We start from the raw sequence: 20,890 nt of genomic DNA on the forward strand, positions 1-20,890 counted from the left end.
GCCCCGCCAGGTTTGTGAGCAGGCCTGAGCAGGCCTGAGATGTGGAATGCAGGAACCTGGCAGGTTCCTATGGGCGAATGCGGTTGGACTGGTACGCCAGCCCCAACCTGTGTGAGGCTTTAAAAGTCAAGACATCTATATGCCACTTTTCAATAGCAGTTCTCAAAGTAGTTGACACAGAAACATAAATAAGATGGTTCCCTGTCCCAAAAGGCTCTCGGTCTAAAAGGAAAGTTAAGATAGATACCAGTAGCAACTACTGAAGGGATGCTTTGCTGGGGTTGGGTAGGGCCTGTTGCTCTCCCCTGCTAAACAGAAGAGATCCACCGACTTTAAAAGGCGCCTCTTTGCTCAGTTACCCACTTCTGATCATATCCTGTAGTGCCCACCATTCTGGCACTTGGCATGGAGAGTTGCATTTTCAGCATCGGCTGCCTTCTGGAAGTGGTAGCACCAGTGTGGAAGCTCTTCATGCTAGATGGCCAACTGATGTGATAGCCAGCAGCACTTCATGTTGTAATTGTGGTTATGTGGGGCAGGGTTCCCTCTAAGTCGTGCACATGTGCACACACAGAGAAGTTTTTTGCCATCTGCTCAGTTGATTTTCAATCCTGCTCAGGTTGAATCGGGAAGGCCCCATTCTGAACATACGTGCACGTACACACTGCCTCAATACTGCTACCCAGAACAAAACTCATTCTGCACACAGATGAGAAGAATTGGAGGGAATACGGATGCTAGGTCATCATGTGGAGTTTGTTTTCAGCAGCTCTGTGATGTTTGCCCATTCGAATGAGCTCCCTTTCTGTTGGGCCTGATGAAAATATCTGGGTAACTCAACATTTTGCATGTTCCTTTCCAAATAGAAATTGATCCAGTAGAAAATATCAGCTTCACTGGTATTCAAATTATAGAGAGGCCAGAGGGGGACAAGTCACTTGCCTTTTGTGATGGTCTTCTTAGCTACTGTTCTTGGAAGGTTAAGGGGTGTGTGTCTCTGTCTCTGTCTCTCTCTCTCTCTGTGTGTGTGTGTGTGTGTGTGTGTGTGAGAGAGAGAGTGAGAGAGAGAGAGAGAGAGAGAGAGAGAGAGAGATTTGGCTAAAACTAGGAGTTGTTGAGGCCAGACTGGTGGATATTAAGGATTTCTCCCTCTCTGTTATTCAAGCACTGATTTATTCTATTTTTTTACATTTTTGATGCAGAGGAGACATTTTTGTGGATATGAACAGATCTTCTCTATTCAGCTCTGATGAGCAATTTTTTAAAACGGTTGCAGTGCTGTCAAGGCAGGTGTATGTCCAGACAAGTACAGACACCTCAGATTAGGGGCAAATCAAAAATACGTGTCCTAAAAAGGGGTGCTCTTGAGTTGCTTATTGCATGGCTGCCTCTGCATCTATTTTGACATAGATAATTAATGATTAATAACAGGACTCAAAAACCTGAAAAACTCAAACTTATTGCTCAAAGGAGTGTTACATACATTAATCAAAACAGAATATGGTGTTGTCAAGTGTTATAGATAACAGGATTCTTAAACACACACACAACATGAAGGATATCGTCTTAATATGAGAGTTAAATTTGAATGACTTGCCACTTTGTATCTATGGATTCTAATTACAGTAATTGAGGACTACAACTCGATGAGTCAATAATGTATCTTTAGGTATAATTCTAAGATGTCAGAGTTTTTGGGGGGTTTTTTCAGACCAACCTTATTTTCTCAACACATCATGCCTGTAATTAAACGATATTTATATTTAACATGTTTGGGGCTCAAAATACTTCAAGTGTATTATCTTGATAATGTTTACTACAGTTCTTTAAGGTAGGATCATTATCATTAGTGGCTGATATACAGAGCAAGAATGCACCAATACAGCAAAGGAGCAGTCTAACAAAACTTCTGAACTAACTGCTCCAGTGCTTCAGGGAAGTGGCAATTTTTGACACCCTCTCCTTTCCCAGGAAGCACTCTGTCACCCGAATGTATGTCCCCAAGAGTTGTGCAGCCCTTGGGGACACATTTTTGAGTGGCACAGAGGGCTTCCTGGGGAAGAGAAGGGTGTCAAAAATTGCTGCTTCTCTGCTGCACTGGTACAGTTGGGAAGTTCTGTTGCTGTGCTGGTGCATCTTCTGATCTGTATGTCAGCCATTATTATGACTTTTTAATTTATCCCCATATTGCAAATGGGAAACTAGTGCTGTGAGAATAGTGGCTTTTTAAGGCCAAGCTGGCCAACCCAAGGCTCTCTTGCTATTGTTGGGATACAACTCCCACCATCCGCAGCCACAATAAATTGTGACTGGAGATTATGGGAATGTTAGTCCAACAGTTGGAGAGCCTCAGGTTGGCCATCCTTGGCCTAGTAAATTTATGAATTTATGGTTAAAGTAAGATTTAAACAGGAGAGTTCCTGGCTCTCATTCTTGCTATGACACACCATTGGCTTTATCTGTCTCAGTCTGTATGAGTGTGTGTATGCGAGATTTAGGATTGCTAAAAGACTGTACATATTTAGTATGGATTCCTAATTACAGCTGCTGAGGCCTGTCCATGTGTTATGCCCATAACTAGGCAGGGACCAAAGTGTGGTCTGAAGACCCATGATGTAGCAACCTTGCTGAAGCTAAGCAGGTTTGGGTCTGGTGAGTACCTGGGTGGGAGATTGGAGACTCCCAGGGGTGTGGGTTTTCTGGAAACTTTGAACTGGAAACTTTCTGATGTTCTACATTGATTTGGAACTGATCTAGCATATTTGCTTGATTTATTTATTTATTTAACTTCTGTACTACCCAAACTTTCATCTCTGGGCGGTTAACATAAAAACAATTAAAACACATGTAAAAGTGAAAACAATGCAACAATTTAAAAACAGCCATAAAATTAAAAACAGACAAATTTAAAAAGCTGGGAAAGCTTGGGTGAAAAGATGTGTTTTCAGGGTTTTTTTAAAAATTGCCAGAGATGGGGAGGATCGTATTGCAGCGTATCAATTGCGCATTCCACAATCTTGGGGCAGTGACTGAGAAGGCCCATCTCTGTGTAGCCACCAGATGCATTGATGGTAACTAGAGACGGACCTCCTCAGATTACCTAAATGGGTGATGTGGGTCATAGTGAAGAAGACATACTCTTAAATACCCAGGGCCTAAGCCGTTGATAAGTTACAACTAGCACTTTATAAGTTATAACTAGCACTTTGTATTTTGCTCGGAAACCTATTGGCAGCCAGTGAAGCTCCATCAGTAGAGGAGTAATGTGGCCTCTCTGAGATGACCCAGAGACCAACCTGGCTGCCGCATTCCGAACCAGCTGGAGTTTCCGGACTACATACAAAGGCAGCCCCACGTAGAGCGCATTACAGAAGTCAAGTCTGGAAGTTACCAACAAATGTACCACTGTTCTGAAGTCATTGATCTCGAGAAATGGGCGCAGCTGGGGTATCAGCCGAAGCTGATAGAAAGCACCTCTGGCCACCTTAGAAATCAAGGAGAGGTGTGAATCCAGAAGTACTCCTAGACTGCGAATATTACAAGCATAAATATCTCAAAAGGTTTTTTAAAAATAACCCTAAGTAATTGAATTGGGGGGTGGAATTGATTAGGAAAGCAATCCAATGAAGCATACTTAATATGGCTTAAATGTGTTGTATTTAAAATCTACTTGGAAATTATTCTTATTGAAATATTTGTAAATGTGTTAAGACTAGACAATTCAATAAGCTGCATTTCTTTTAAATGTTTAAATGTTAAGCTAATGGCACTGTGCTAAAACTGTTAACATGCTAACTTTCAACATACTAAAAGAACATTTGATACATGTTTCCTGGGTATAATCATCTGGAAATAGTAAATTACAGCTTTGAAACGCTCCAGTTCGACCAGTATCATGTACTTTGTTACTAATTAAATTTATGAAACATTCAGCCACAAACTCACTGGGTGACTCTGGGTCAGTCACTTTACTCTTGGCCTAAGCTACCTCACAGACTTGTCATGAGGATAAACATAGTCATGGACACTTCTCTGGGCTCCAGAGTGGGTGTCAGGAATAATCAAGCTTAGTGACTGCCAGGGTGAGCCCCTCCTTGGCCCCGCACATGACATCTCAGCCCGGTGATGTCATGGTGCGCACACCAGTGTTGACAGGCCAGTGCCCACATGACTGGCCCCCCGAGAAAGGGGCAGGGGAGAGGGTGGAGGAGACCAGCAGGCCCAGCCTGACTGCGGAAGTGGAGCCAAATATAGGGAGGCGTGCCCAGCATACCTCTGGGGATGTAAGGGCTACCAGGCCAGTGATGAGGGGCTGGCAGCTGAGGAGGGCTATCTTCTCAAGGAGAGGGACAGAAGTAGCCCTGTGTCTTGCAACCTAGACCAGAGAGGAGAAGGAGACCAAGGTGCATTTAACCTCTCCTCAGTTTTACACTCTGATGCCAACCAGGCATCTAAGACTGAAGACATCAGAGAAGCAGGGGGTGAGGGCCTCACAGTGGGATATGCATGTAGTAAATAAGTAAAACATGCATTTTTAGAAATGGAAAATTTTCTATAGCAGTGGACTATTTTCTGCTCCATGTGACTGGAGACTGCTGATGAACCCAGAGCTGGTCTTGTGGTAGCAAGCATGACTTGTCCCCTTAGCTAAGCAGGGTCCACCCTGGTTGCATATGAATGGGAGACTTGATGTGTGAGCACTGTAAGATCAGGGGATGATGGAGCCGCTCTGGGAAGAGCAGAAGGTTCCACATTCCCTCCCTGGCAGCATCTTCAAGAAAAGGCTGAGAGAGATTCCTGCCTGCAACCTTGGAGAAGCTGCTACCAGTCTGTGTAGACAATACTGAGCTAGATAGACCTATGGTCTGACTCAGTATATGGCAGCTTCCTATGTTCCTAACTCCGTGTGTGCCACCTTCAGTTTCATTACAGAAGAAAGGCAGAATATGCATGCCAGAAATAAATAATAGCACAGTGGCTGTTGGCTGATGTGCACAGAAATACAGCTCTGTAATGCAGTGCCCTGGGGCTGCTGCAGACTTGTAAATCAGTTCAGACACTCTTAAGAAAGAGTGGTTGAGCAAACTGCGTTTCTGTCATTTTCCTCACTATTGTTCTATCTAGGGCAGATAAAGGAGGGTTTTTGGTTGGAGAAATGGTGGAGGTTGGGTTGGATGGATGTACTTCTTAACACTTTTCCTGCCCTCCCAAAGCTGCTTTGTCCCTTGGAAAAGTGGCCACTGGCCTCTTGTTAAAACATATTTGCTGGTAACACATTATGTCTTCCAGTGAAGTCTTAAATATTCACTAACTAGTTGGATACTATTTCATTTGCATAGTAGGGAAAACTGATTCTTCCCAGTGGGAAGTCTGTAGGACTGGTAACTATATAGTATACTGGATGCAAGGAATTGCTGTAGACCTTGGCAAAATGCAGCCATCCATGGGCACATGCAAAGTGGCCACCGTAATGCATCATACTTTGATGATGATAATGTGCTACTGTGGCATGTGGGATTGTTTCCCCCATTTCTCTTTAGCAGTGTTAAGATGAGCTAGTAACATGAGTGGCATATGTCTGTTTTTTTTAACATTAGAAGAGCATTTGAGAATAGTCTGAGAGGTTGGCATTAAAATTGCTCTAATTCTAGGCAGATGGTTGTGATTTGCTTTGACAAGCATGCAAAATGCTGCATTTTACCAGCCACATTTCTGATTTTCTTCTTCTTCTTAAATACCCTCTTTGTTTTGAAGGCATTAACAGAAGGACAAGCTGGCAGATTACAAACTGTAGTGATGATCTTTGCTCCTACTGTCAGTACATATATGTCCGTGTTTCTCCCTCTAAGTCCTCTTCTAGTGTAAATGGGACACTTTTATGGCCTTCAGCCAATGCCAGTTTGCTTTAGCTGTAGGCTGCTTCTGATGCTACCATTTAAACACAGACGTTATATGGGCAAAGCCAGGGCCAATAACTGAGTTGCCAATCCTGGCTTCCTGACCAGTGTGCAGGAGTGATATGTGAGTTTGCAAACATGTATTTCTTGCATTCTTATATTTTTCAGTGTACACTTAAAATATCTTAGGTACATTTTTAGAAATGTAATGTGCAAAGAGGTCCTAAGATTACTATCTCCATGTAGTAATATAGAGATAACCATGTACCTACTTCTACCCTGCAATAATGTCAGGATGTAATGTGTTTTTGCCTTCTTTTTTGGCTGATCAAGAACTTTTTTGGCTGATCAAGACCAAGATGGATGGGTTGATTTTTGCTTTTTTAAATGCAGTGCATATGTGTGTTGTGTGGAGCAGTAACTGATCCCGGTTTCCCAATATGCATTTCTGACATCTGCAGAATAGTAAATAAACCATGTGGGTTATGTTATAAGGCAGGAATGGCAGAGTTTAAAGCACGCTAAAGTACAACTGCTATTTTGACATGTGAAGCAGTTCTCAAGATGCATGCAAAGAGAGGTGTCAGCTGACCACACTTGGGCCATTGCTGAACATGTCTTTATAGGGTCATGGACTCGTAGGTTCACCTTCTTATTATCGTGACGGGTCTGGAATCCCAGCTGGGAGAAGGGTGGGAAGGCGGCACTTAAGCACCTCTCTGCTTTCCCCTTGCATATTGCCCCCTTTGGCTACTACTTTGTAATACAGAATTGGGACTGGGGTTTGGAAATGCTTCTTAATGTGGAGTTCTAGTCTTGTGCTGCTTCTCAGCTGACATCCGTATGAGTTTGCATGAGATGCATGTGCTTAAAAACAATGGGAAAGAGCTCCCAAAGATCATGTCATGTTGTCTCTCAACCTTCAGAGAGTGCCTTTTCTCACTGACACGCATCCTGCCACTACCCACTGAAATCTATTGTTCTTCCTCTTCTTGTGGACACTGGAAATCTTTTATCTGTGACAGTTCATCGAGGACCAGCATCTTTCCTAACAAAGAGAAATTTAGAATGACATTTAAATATATTTAAGATGCCAATTAGAGGCTTTTATTAGACAGCCGTGGAAGATGAGTCAGATAAGGAAATTGCTACACAATGTGTGTCACACAATTATTGTGTTAAAATGGCATCCAAAGCTTCTATTAGAACTTGGCCTTTATGGTGCTTGATTTATAAAGTCATAGGACTGCAAAAAACCAAATTATTGCCTGGTCCAGTTCTTCATCCCCAAAGGTGGAATCCATTCACTCATAACAACCTTCAGATTATCCTCCATTGCCCAAACTACAAATAATGCAAAAGCTTCCATGTACAGGAAGTGCCTGCCTAGTATAAGGAATATTTTAATAAAACTATCTGGGTGGCTCAAGCAAGCAAGTGAATCAAGTTAGGCAGTATTTCTCTTGTCAAGAGAAATACTGGGTAAAACCATTAGTTGAAGGGAAGAGGAGTGTGCCTTCATGTGAGAGCCCTTGTTCTCCTTATAGAAATTAAACTCTCTTGTACATGCTCTTTAAATACAATTCATGGACAAGAACTGTGCACTCATGTTCTCCTGGTAGTTGATAGGATACTATCTGTGATGTATCCCTGCTGTGTTTCCTCTTTGTCTTTATCTTGTTTCTTATATATTAGTTTTTAAAATACATAATAAAAGAAAGAAACAAAGCCCTGTTCACATGGCTAGAGTGTGAGTCCCCATACATTTTATTTTAAAAGTACAACAGTGGAGTTCTATGAACTCTGTGGGGCCCCCAACACAGCAAAAGTTAGTCATGACAAATCCCAAACCAATGGAATGCTACTTAGCCCTGATGTCCAACTTGAGCTCAGTTGATTTCAAATGGTACTTGCAATTAACTATTTGCTAATGCATGGCTTAAGTGGTGCAGTGGGGAAATTCTTGACTAACAAGCAGAAGGTTGCCGGATTTTAAAGTTGTTGTTGTTTAAAAAATATGTCTTTAAAGTATGTTAAATTCTAAAGAAATCATTTGGTGATTCCTGCCCCTCCCAGCTCTGAAAAGCTCTTGCAAGCTCAACCTCTGCAGTCGTTGTACCCTTGCTAATAGAAAAACCGCTGTGGGTAATCTGATGATTAGTCCAGCAGTGAACTTTAAATTGAAAATGCCAGCAGCAACCATTCTGGTCTACAGTATCTTCTGCAAGCTGCGGAGATGGAGAGGTTGACAAATGGGGCCAGCTCACTAATTTCACTGTATCTCTGTGGTGAGCTTCCTGCAACCGAAAGGAGCAGGGTAGGAAAGCAAATGATCTTTATACAGATGTGATTAACCTCTGGTCCATTATTGCCATGTGCAAGACCCTTGGGACTTTCTCTTCTGAAAGTAGTCACAACCTGACTTCCAGATATCCTAGGACAGAAATGGTCCTTTATTGGACTTGACTCTTGATCTGAAGTTTCAGTTTGTTTGGTATATACCGGGGGTGGTCAACCTGAAGTTTTGCAGCTGGGGATGGTGGGAGTTGTAGCTTGCCAGCTGTTGCTGGGTTAAAAGTTGGCTGCCCTGGTGTATATTGTTGCCTTCTAGACTTGATAAAGGAGTGGAGCAACAGGGAATTGAGATGCTGGAGCAATTAATTTTAAACCTCCGCTCCCACCTACCTTTGCTGATGAGTCTGGGCATTTTGAATTATCTGCTAATGTAGGCCCAAGTGTTGACTCACTATAAGCTCGTCCCATTTGTGCTGGCTTATGTAACAACAAAGTATGGTGTAGTGAAGGAGTTTACCAACTTAGGACCCCAAATGTTGTTGGACTACAACTCCCATAATCTCCAGCTGCAAACGTCTTTGCAGCTGGGGAGGATGGGAGTTTTAGCCCAACAACTCCAAGTTTGAGAACCTCTGGTATAGTAGTTAGAGGTTGGAATCTGGTTTCAGATGGTAGCCTCGGGCCAGTCGTCTTGTCCTAGCATAACAAAATCTATGATTTTGTCAACAAATCATAGATTTGTTGACAAAAGACAGGGGAGAAATGATATGCACCACTCTGATCTCCTTTGAGAATGGATATGATATAAGTGTAATAAATTAATCTAATGGCTCTTCATCATGACAGCTTACTCACAAAGGCTTACATGTATTATTTGATCTGGTGAAAGCTTGTTATGGTTGCTGTAATGTAGTGGCTAATAGTTTATTTGAAGCCTGTACATAGGACAACAACAGCCCTGTACTCTACAGGGCTGTTCAGACTTCGGCATGGACCACAGCTCCCATCAGCCACAGTGACCAATAGTTGGAGATGATGGGAGTTGTAATCCAACATCAGCTGGAGGGCTGAAGTTGGGTAGCCTTGGTTAGATTGATTGACAGTGGTTCTCCAGGGTTTCAGTCTGTCTTAGCCTTTCCTGGAGATGTCAAGGATTGAAACTTGGACCTTTTGCATGCAAAGCAGATGTTCTATTGCTGAGCTACAGCCCCATCCCCAAACTGTTTGGTTCCTTTCTGTAATCCTAGAGTGCACAAACACTGAAAATTGACAAGCATGTAGTTATTTCTCTTCAGTGTGGCTACCTCCAAGCCCTCTGTTGTTTATGGGTTCCCTTCTAAATTGGGTTTAAACTGGGATTTTGTGGGATTATTTCACCTATGTGTGATACCTGCACCCGATGTGTGCTAAAATACTTCTTATTACTTGGCAAGATGATACAGATGCCCAGGCTGCTGTGGGTGAAAGATTTGGCATGTGCTTGTTTTCCAGATAGGCCCTAACCACTTAGCAGCAAGTATCTTTCAATGGCATTCATTTCTCCCTCAAGACTTCTGATGTTATATTTCTTTCCCTGCATTTGAAAGGGGGCAGTGAAATAGTCTGAAAATGGCCCAAGACACAACATGCCAGAATGATCAAATGTACATAATAAAATGTACACACAAACAAAGGTGTCCACGGGACTTTTTCCAGGGGGTTGGCAAAGCCAGCAGTCCAATACCCCCCCCCCCGGGATTATGCCCCACTTAATTCAATAGGAACTGGTCCAATCCAGAGGGGGGCAGCTGCCCCCTCCTGCACCCATGTGCACACCTAAAATGGATTTGGGAGCCTTGCTAGATATATGCCTTGTGTCTTCCTCTGCCCATTCTAATGTTGGATGGATGTGTCTTTAACTCCCTAAGTCAGGGGTTCTCAAACTAGGGTCACCAGATGCCATTGGACTACTACAACTCCCATCATCCCCAGCCACAGTGGCCTTTGGGGATGATGGGAGTTGTAGTCCAACATCTGGGGACCCAAGTTTGAGAACCCCTACCCTAAGTGTCTTTTCAAAGCATGCATCAGTAAATATAACATCTCATGCATTCTATGATGATGAGAGCAGCACCTGCTTTGGTCTCTGCTGCATAAAAGAATTGTTGTAAGTGCAAAGGGGAATAATAGGTTTCTCCTACATGATGCCCTTCTGTTAGGATGATTATGCATTAGGATTAAGCAGGAGGATTTTCACTTGGCCTTTTATGCAGCTGCGGATTGCTGAAGCTTTCTCTGTTAAATATAGTCCAGATATATGGTCGGAGATGGTTAGTTGGAAAATGATAGGCTACATACGTTGTCATTTCCCCCCTCTCTAGTCTTCTGTCCTAAAGAAGCAATGAAGGTATACAAATTGATAAAACAGATACAAGGGCCACTGAACCAGTCTGCACACTGTGTTCACCATCAAAGGGCCCCTCAGCCTTCTGAGGTTGAGCAGATGGTGACTAAGGGATGGCTTTCTTAGTTATGGGGCTCCGTATAGGAAATGCCCTTCTCAGCAAAGGTTGCCTGGTACCAATTTGCTGTCTCTTTTTGGCCCCAAGCAAAAACTTCTATATTTCCCTAGATTCTCCAGCATGCACTGCAGCTGGTTCTTAATTTGTTCTCAGGATTTTGTTTTCTGTTATAACATTCTTAATGTTGGATTTGTTCATTTTACTGTTAGCACCTTTGGAGTTTTAAATTGAAGCGTGGCATGTAAATTATGCAAAATAAATATATGTTGGTTCATTTAGCTCTCTGGTAGGAATAGTTCTTTATCAGTATTGGTACATATCTTATGAGTGTGAGGCAGAAGTCTCTCTGAGGTAAAATAAGCTGTAACTAGAGAAAACGGAAAGCTCTTTCTGACCCCTCCCCGTGAAGTGTTTGAGCATTTGGGTGAGGTCCTCCTAGAGAAGGCAGCATGCCCTCCCACTCATTACCTGTCCATCTAATGCAGGCTCCTGTGTCTTATTCTCTTTCCCCCACCTCCCCAGAGTGACCAGGCACCATCTTGCTCTGAGGGGAGGAGAGAAGAAAGAGAGACATGCTGGGAACTGCCACCATCAGCTACCCTGTCCATCACATTTTTTAGAAACCATGTCAAATTGTGGCTTTTTACCCAGGCTTTTATGATTGTCTCCACTGCTGCTGCTTGTATTTTGTACTGTTTTTATGCTTGTGTTTTATTTTTATTTTTTTTAAATCAGATTTGTTTTTATACTTTTTGCTCAATATTTTAATGTCTTTTTTATGATTGTGTTTTTAAATTTTATTGTGAGACGCCTTGGGATTTTCTTAATGAAAGGCGGGGTATAAATTTATCTATCAATCAATCAATAAAATGTCCCAGCTGAAGTGACCCCCTCCCTCCCTCCCTCCCTCAACTGCCACCACAGAGAGACCAGACACCATCTTGCTCTGAGGGGAGAAGAGAAGAAAGAAGTGAGACCAAGGCCCATGTAAAAATGTAAATGAGTGGCTTGATGTATTATCGGTGGTTTAAGTTTTTTTGTAAACCACTTTGGGAAGTTAGCCTGAAAAGCGGTATATACATGCAAAATAAAAAATAAATAAATAGAAACAGCAATCGATAGTATGCAATATTTGACCCCAAATGTATGTGTGCTTATAATCTGAGGTGCACACCTTCCCTGTAATCTTTTATTTGCCCTCTGCAGACAAAAGAGGAGAGTGAACATGTCCCTGGCTTCCTGGTTCCGGTGGAATGAGCCCCCAAATAGAATTTCCCAGAGGAGCCCAACAGAAATGGTGATGGAAACCCTTATGATGGAACTTGGCTGGCAAATCAAGGAAGCTGAGAAACAGCAGCGGGAGAGAGAGAATGAGTACCGCAAGATCAAGACGGGTGTGGACTATGGCTGGCTAGTTAGCCATCCAAAGCACAGCTATGATATCAGTCCTGGGGAGCGTCTGCAGCTGGAGGACATGTGCTCCAAAATACATCCTTCCTACTGTGGGCCTGTCATTATTAGGTATGGTGAAATCTGTGACAGTCTTTTTGGAGTGCAGCTTGAATATTCAGTGCCAGATAGTGGGATGTTGTCACTGTACAGATAATTCTTTTTCTCGGTTTGTTTTTTCTGCAAAACAAAGGAAGTGCTACATATTTGACAGTGGTATAGGAAGTGTGTGTGCGTTTGTGTTGCGTATCTGCCTTTTAAAACGCCTGAATTAATACAAAAGTGAAATACCCCTCCTTAATACTGCATTTACCCAAATCAAAGATGACTGAATTTAAGATGCCCCCCTTAAAAAGTAGGAGTTAAATATTGGTTATACCTGCATTTACTTGAAAGGAACAGGACTCTGAATTTACTTCCACCTCCTGATTCTTAATATCAAAAAACTTGGAAAAACTGTATATTGGATTCAAGTAAATATAATAATCCCTACAAAGTTACCTTATGTTGATTATGTTTGTGTGAAACTGTAAGCTACTTTGAGAGCTGTGCTGGGAATATATTGAAGAAATGCATAGTAAATACCATAAAACATTCCTAGTTACAAAAATACTGGTTTTTCATTTTAAAAAATCAGATTTTTACTCTTGTCTGTCCGAGAATCTGATTATTAAAATGTTCTGGATGGCAAAATTTGGATTAATAATTTGCTGTTCTTACTTTAATGAAGCTAAATGCGTTCATCTGTTCCATTTAAGGAAGTCTAAATTTGTTGTAAGCATACAGCTCAGATGTTGATGCCTTTCCTCCCCACCCACAAATAATGAACTAGCCTTTTGGTTTCTTCACATCTTCAGATTCCGACAACTCATTGCTGAATATGAACCAGAGGCCCCAGAGGTGTCTCGGCTATTCCGCTCTGTCCTGCACGATGCCATGGAGAAGATGAAAGAGGAAGAAGAGGCAAAGAAGCTTGCAAGGCAGTGGAACACAAAGCACAAAACCAGCCTATCCCTCACAACATTCAAATCCCGAGCCAGGATTTTACCATTTAGCAGTAATATCAAGACCATTTCAGAAGATGTTGAGAGAGATACTGATCTGACCAGGAGAGTATGGAGCATGCCTGAATTCAGGAGTAACAAGGACTACTGACTTTATTTATAACATCATATTTTAGAGATGGATCATTTTATTTATTATCGTGTGTGTGTGTGTGTGTGTGTGTGTGTGGTTTTTGTCTTTTATCCAGTTGTCCTTGGTTCCTCCCCCCCCCCCTTTTTTGGCAATTCACATGAACACTTCTTGGGCTTCTTTGAATCTACGGATCTTTCTCCCCAATTATTATTATTCCTATTTTCCTGTTGTTGTTGTTGTTGTTGTTGTTGTTACTGCACATAATGAACGACTCAGGCTCTTACAAAGGCAAATTGCCTCCTTTGTGTGCTCTGGGCTAGATGGAGCTCTGTATAGCTCAACCTGGTGATTTTGTGCTCTCCATAATCTGAAAGAAAAGCCCAGGAAGTGGTTCTGAGACTCAGCCCTGTGTCGGTTGATCCTCCTTAAGGAAACCTCTCTTTGTGTCCATAGTAACTGCAGCTGATGGCGCATCTGCTCCAGCCAGAAATTGGCTAGGTATCCAAATATGGTTGACCAGTGTCAAACGGAAATTTAATTTTAGCAACCAGTGGGAAAATCCTTTAGTATATACCACACACAAATGGATGGCTTAAGCTTTCAGAAAGCCTCTGCTAGCACAGAGAAGAGTGTCCCTCTTTCAAAATGGTCCCCAGCTGTGTGTTGTGCCCATCAGTATCATGGGTTGGAGGGAAGGGGTGGCTACCCCAGTATACACTGCCCACTCCTCCTAAAATCCCATTGGTCAGCTGATGCAAAGGAACATATTTGTGCTTCTGTGGAGTATGAGGTGAGAATTCTCACTGGCTACCAGAAACAATAGTTGGCTATCCATCCTAGCCTCAATTTGGGTACCCCTGAATTGTCAAATTACAATATGGTTGATGACTATTCCAACATGTTTGGGGGTTTTTCTTCTCAGTTGTTATGACTGTATGCACCCTGGCATAGAATTAGTTACTCGGGAAGAGACTTAGAAATTGTCTCTATTCATGTGGGGGACAGAAAGATACGTTAATCCAGTATAGTGTGGTGCAGCTGACCACCAGGCTGTGCTGTGGAAGCCAGGTACAAGGCCCTTTCTTGTTTCTAGTCTCTGCTGTTGGCTCTTAGGCTAAGAGGAGAAGGAGCAATGTCATCTTGTGGTGTTTCCATGGTGCAACTCTAAAGCCATTGCTGTCACATTTCCCTTCCCTGGCTTGAAATGAATGGGAGCTTGGGCTGGCAAACTTCCTGCTGGATTGTGCTTTTCTTCTCTGTTGGGAGAACTGCATTTGTGTTTCTCAGCATCAGTCACTAAGATGGACAAAAGCTGTCCAGTCTGTCTATTAACAGAACACAAAATGCAATCTTAACTAGAATTCAGAATGAGGTTATTTTAATCCAGTTGACTTTTCTTTGCTTACAATAAAGCCAAAGAGCCACTCTTAAAATGGCCCCTTGGTTTGTAACAGGATCTCTGCATTTGCATTTATACCATATGAGCCATCCAAAGTTAAGCACTTTTCCTGCACTGTTGCTATCAATAGAGATGTATGCACAGGCTTATATCTCCATTGAAATCAATGGGGCTTTAACCAGCTTAGCTTTTGCACAAGTACTAATGGTGAGAGTCGGCAGCACCCTATGATGTAGTAGGTGAGTTTCAGTCAAACTGCTTAAATGTCTGGCCAACATACACAGCAGTAAGTCAGCGGGAGAAGGGCTGCATGCATGGCGGAAGGGGAGTGATTTTTCATAGCTTTCCCCTTGCTTCAAAAGACCTTGCATGAATATGCTCCTGAGGGCTATCTTAACTAAGGCTGGGTGACTTGCTCTTGCTTGTGCAACTTAACATCCAGACTGGCCCTGAATAATGAATAGGGACCTCAAGGTTAAGGAGCACTTAATAATTACAAGAGAGCACTATAAAGGGTTTTTCAAGGCTGCTGTTAATATTTCTCCTGGAGTGATGTTGCTACCATAAGGCCATAATAATGTAAGCTGCAAAACAGAGCTCTGTGGACTGAAGAATATCTCAACTTATGCCACATACAAACATTTCTCTCTCAAGACTCCAGCAAACCCCATTAGTTCAAAATAAACTTACTCAGGGCTTCCACCAATCATCCGGTTTGACTTGGACTGTTTAAACTCAGGATCAGAGAAAAAAATCAATACTATTTTGACAATCATACAATTACTATGCCATTTTTCTATGTTTATGAATATTTATCTGTTGAAGGCATTGACCTACCACCTATCCTAAGTTAAAAGTGTGTGTGTATCTGGAGGAGAAAATGAAGTTGCATAAAATATGAATACACACTGGATATGAGTTCCCCAACCTAGGCTGCTTCTCTCTTGCATAATCCTCAGGGCACCCCAGTCTTTAAATTGCTCTTGGGAAAGTAGAAGCGTTACCCCTATCTGAATTCTCTCAGGTTACTGGTGGTCAATATTTGATAAAACACTTTTTAAAGAAAGAGGCAAACGTTTATTGTGGTGAAACTGGTTTCCCCTTTTGCTGTCTAGTGCTGTATGTGAATGTGTGTGCGCGTGTGTATGTCTCTCTGTGTTAGGCCTAGATCATAGTGAAAACTGACAGAAAAGCATGACAACTATTTTCTAAGTCATATGACCAACTTTTGTATCCGAATGAACCATTTATTAAATTCTGAAATACATTCTTTAACTGTCTTACAGCCTTATCATTGATTTATATATAGTGTTCTGCATGTTGTCACTACCATATTAAAAAAAATAACTTTTAATTAAAAATTAAAGAGGGGGAATTGCATCATCTATACATATAAAAGGCTTAGGTGGTGAGTGGCAAGCCCCGTCCACATAGTGTTTTACCAATTGGAGATAACAGAGCAGGAGCACCATGATTGGGCAGTGGGAATTCCACATGCAGATAGGGAAGAGGAGCTTGTGATGGTTAAGGTCAGTTGGAATGCAGCTGTTACTGGTGGGAAGATTAGAATCTATCGATGGATAGTGGACAGGGGTCTGGAAAGAGGGGGGTTGTGAGGGAGGGAGGAGGACGAGGCTGCCACTGTGCAAATTATATGATCAAGATCTGTTAACTCAGGAAGGGACAGAGAGAGAAAGAAAGAACAGGAGGGAGGGGAAGAGTGAGTGAAGGAGAAAGAGAAAAAGAAAGGAGAAGAGAGAAAGAAGGGTGGGCGGGTGAGGGATGGGCCCAAGCCTATCAGCAGCCTGAGGTGAATGAGCAGCCATGGCGGTGGCAGTGAGGAAGGGCCCTGTCAATTATTGCTGCTATTCCTGCGGGGAGGAGCAGGAGTGGGGCTCAGGTGGGGAGGTCTCTAGGGTTAGGGGGCTGCGGCTTGGCCAATCAGTGCCGGCAATTCTGCAGCCATGACTAAGAAGGGTGAGGAGGATGGAGCAATGGGATGGAGGAGGAGGAGCAGGAGCAGGAGCAGGAGTGCAGCTCAGGTGAGGGTGGAGAGAACTCTGAGGTGAAGGGTCTATGGCAGGGGATGAGGGGAACAATTAAGTACCAGCACACAGATGCTGTGTGTGGGTTAAGCTAGTATAGAAATATTGCTCTTATTAAATGTACAAAGCACATAGAAGTGCTCAGGAAGTTCTTTAAGTCAAATGTAAAACTAGATCTCTTAACTGAAGTATGTGATAGCTACTAAACTAGAAGATTAAAAACTGTATTACATTGGAAGATAGTCATTCTTCTAGTTTAGCTGTTAAGTAAATACAAGTATGGACCTGCAACAAAATGTCATTCCATGTCCCTGCTGTGCAGGTGTTACCTGAGCCTCTGGCTGAATATGCTGAAAATACCAGCATATCTGTGGGGTCACCTCAAGTCTCTCATATCAAACGTTCTTGAGAAAACTTAATAAGCAAGGATAAGGAAGACCGGTTCTCTCATGGATCAGTAAGTGATTAAAAAGCAGGAAGCAGAGGTTAGGAATAAACACTAGTGATGAAAAAAGTTTAGTATCCTCCTCCCAAAGTTAGTTTTTGGGACTAGAACAGAAGTCCACATCAGTTAATTGTGCAATAAGCAGCTGTTCTTGTATATGGATAAAAAAAAATCAGTTCACATCTTTTCACCTATTGTGCTAGTACCTGCATGTTTCCTTCTATTAAAATGTAACAAACCTTTTTTTTTTAAATGCAAGCTGATATTTCCCCACACTTGTGTAACATTATTCAGTATAAAAAATTAACTACTTGTCACTATGCCTGTATGAAGCTGTTTGGGCCCTCACTCATGAGTGTTGAAAAATGAAGCTACTTTCACAACAGACAGATGGTACACTTAGTCAAAATACCCGTTACTCAAAGTCTGGGGGGGAAAGGCTTTCTTGCATCTCTCTCAAAATTTGAAACAGGAAGCCTACCTCAACAGTGGCCAGCATTTATTTAACATATTTGTATACCACCCAAAATGCAAGTCTCTGGGTGGTTTACAACAAAACAAGTAAAAAGGTTAAAACATTACAACAACTTAAAATTTAAAACTATTAAAAACATCAAACTATTAAAACAATATCTAATTAAAAGCCCGGGTGAACAGGCTAAACTTTCTGGAAAAATTGAGGACTAGCAAATAGCCAGGGCCAGATGGCATCCATCCAAGAGACCTCAAAGAACTCAAATGTGAAACTGCTGACCTCCTTGCAAAAGTATATAACTTATTCCTACAATCAGGCTCTGTACCAGAGGACTGGAAAGTAACAAATGTAACACCGATTTTCAAAAAGGGATCCAGGGGCAATCCAGGAAATTAGAGGCCGGTTATCTTAACATCCGTTCCAGGCAAATTGATGGAAAGCATCCTCAAGGATAAAATTGTAAAGCACATAGAAGAACAGGCCCTGCTGGGAGTGAACCAGCATGGCTTCCGCAAAGGTAAATCTTGCCTGACCAACCTTTTGGAGTTCTTTGAGAGTGTCAACAAGTGTGTGGATCAAGGTGATCCAGTTGACATAGTATACCTGGACTTCCAAAAAGCTTTCGACAAAGTTCATCATCAAAGACTCTTGAGGAAACTTAGCAGTCATGGGATAAGGAGACAAGTACATGTGTATATTGCTAAATGGTTGAAAGACAGGAAACAGGGTAGGTATAAATGGAGAGTTTTCACAATGGAGGAAAGTAAGAAGTGGGGTCCTCCAGGAATCTGTACTTGTAGCAATGCTTTTTAATTTATTCATAAATGATCTAGATGTTGGGGTAAGCAGCGAGGTGGCCAAATTTGCAGATGATACTAAACTATTTAGGGTAGTGAAATCTAAAACAGATTGCAAGGAGCTCCAAAAGGATCTCTCCAGACTGGATGAGTGGGCAACAAAATCGCAAATGCAGTTCAATGTTGGCAAGTGTAAAGTGATGCACATTGGGACGAAAAAAACCCAACTTCAAGTATACATTGCTGGGATCTGAGCTGTTGGTGACTGACCAGGAGAGGGATCTTGGGGTCGTGATGGACAGTTTGTTGAAAATGTTGGCTCAATGTGCGGCAGCTGTGAAAAAGGCCAATTCCATGCTAGGGATCATTAGGAAGGGGGTTGGAAATAAAACCGCTAATATTATAGTGCGCTTTTACAAAACTATGGTGTGGCCACATCTGGAGTACTGCATACAATTCTGTTCACCATATCTAAAGAAAGACATTGTAGAACTGGAAAAAGTGCAGAAGACGGCAACCAAGATGATCGGGGCCTAGAACACCTTCCTTATGAGGCAAGGCTACAATACCTGGGGCTTTTTAGTTTAGAAGAAAAAAAACTGCAGTGAGACATGATAGAAGTCTCTAAAATCATGCATGGTGTGAATAAATGGATAGAGAAATTTTTCTCCCTCTCTCATAACACTAGAACCAGGGGTCATCCCATGAAATTGATCGTCACGAAATTTAGGACCAGCAAACAGAAGTACTTTTTTCACATAACGCATAATCAACTTGTGGAATTCTCTGCCACAAGATGTGGTGACAGCCAACAATCTGGATGGCTTTAAGAGGGTTTTGGATTACTTCATGGAGGAGAGGTCTATCAATGGCTACTAGCTGGAGGGCTATAGGCCATCTCTAGCCACAGAGGCAGGATGCTGCTGAATACCAGTTGCAGGAGAGTAACAGCAGGAAAGAGGGCATGCCCTCAGCTCCTGTCTGTGGCTTCCAGTGGCATCTGGTGTGCCACTGTGTGAAACAGGATGCTGGACTAGATGGGCCATGGGCCTGATCCAGCAGGGCTGTTCTTATGTAACTGTCTTTTTTAAATGGAGAAGACCCGTCCCCGAGTAGCCACCAGATCAGCTGGTGGCAACTGCTGACGAACCTCTCCTGATGATCTCAATGGATGGTGTGGTCCATAGTGAAGAAGATGTTCTCTTAAATACCCAGGGGTATTTATTTTAGGGCTTTATACGTTATAACCAAAACCTTTTATTTTGCCCAGAAAGTTACTGGCAACCAGTGTAGATCTTTGAAGACAGAGCAAACTAAGCCATGTATGCAAGAGAATGAAAGTGGGCTGTGAGCAACTCTTTCACACACTTGAACCAGCTGTAGATTGACAGGGTAGAGCAAGATGCATTTTGGGACACATCTATGCAAACTTGCAAAGGAATCTATAGCAACAGCAGAAATCTTGATGATTTTGTTGTGAGAGTCAATCTGGGTTTGCTGCTGGAGGAGGGAACAGAATGTATTGCATTATAATGCATTGTCAGTAAGTGTGGGGAGTGGAGTATTGCTGGTTCTCAACATTGGACACATTGCTGCATCCCACTAAGCTGAAAACAGGAGCCTGATCTGAAGAGGGAATACAAGCAGCCACAAACTAGGCAAGCCAGTGGGCCACAGGACTCTGAGCTTGTCATCCCACTGAAACAGGCAGAAGTTTAAATCCACATTTACATTTTACCATCAAGTTAAGCAGTCAAGAAATCATGACGTGCAGGACACTTGTGAAAAACAATTTAACTAATGCTGAACACCAAAGCAAGTGCAATAAATGATGAAATCCATTGGAATCCTCTCTGCCATTTCACTATAATACAAGCATCATTGCTCAGTTTGTTGCCAGTTTTGGATAGGTACTTTCTTGCAAGACATTGCATATCTAGACTGGGAGATATGCTAACTGTGGCTCATCTACTCATTGGAAACCCACAGTTCAGAAATAATTGTGCGCAACTCACAGAGAACTTTCCTTCTAGAATATGCTGTTTGTTTGCAAAATAGAACATATTTTAGCAGCAGACTGTTCTCCAGACTGGGGAATCACATCAAAGTGAGCAGAGCTTGCTGGTAAAAGTAATAGCAACAGTATACCATTTGATCCCATGAAGAGTCAGGAAAAAGGACTCTGAAAAGTACTTTTCTGAAGAGCAAAGACATCTTATGATAGAAAGGAAGTTCAATAAATTATAAAATAAATAAATAATTTCTGTTCCATACAAGCAGAACCCGACTATTTAATCCTATAATAAATATTCATCTAAGTCTGAGTAACTAACGTGGGAAACAACACCGTATTAACTCATTCCAAAGGAAGCTCAGCAACCAAAGACTCACATAAGCAATATGAAAGATCTCAGAATAATTGCCCAGCACTACATTCCTTATGGGTCCTT

At 42.2% G+C, this 20,890-nt stretch overlaps 1 protein-coding gene across 2 annotated transcripts in view; it reads left to right on the forward strand.

The window, feature by feature from the left end:
• The window catches only part of RD3 (RD3 regulator of GUCY2D), a 28,219-nt gene extending 12,261 nt beyond the window's left edge, over positions 1–15,958 (forward strand). The window contains exons 2-4 of one of the 2 annotated variants that reach the window (XM_053310238.1): positions 2,582–2,652; positions 11,900–12,214; positions 13,000–15,958. In XM_053310238.1, coding sequence (XP_053166213.1) covers positions 11,919–12,214; positions 13,000–13,297 — 594 coding nt within the window. In that variant the 5' untranslated portion in view covers positions 2,582–2,652; positions 11,900–11,918 and the 3' untranslated portion in view covers positions 13,298–15,958. The remainder of the gene's footprint in view (positions 1–2,581; positions 2,653–11,899; positions 12,215–12,999) is intronic. The other variant, XM_053310228.1, reaches the window with a different exon arrangement.
• The last annotated feature ends 4,932 nt before the right edge of the window (positions 15,959–20,890 follow it).

The sequence above is a fragment of the Hemicordylus capensis genome, chromosome 1, assembly GCF_027244095.1.
Source record: "Hemicordylus capensis ecotype Gifberg chromosome 1, rHemCap1.1.pri, whole genome shotgun sequence".
Classification (NCBI taxonomy): Eukaryota; Metazoa; Chordata; class Lepidosauria; order Squamata; family Cordylidae; genus Hemicordylus; species Hemicordylus capensis.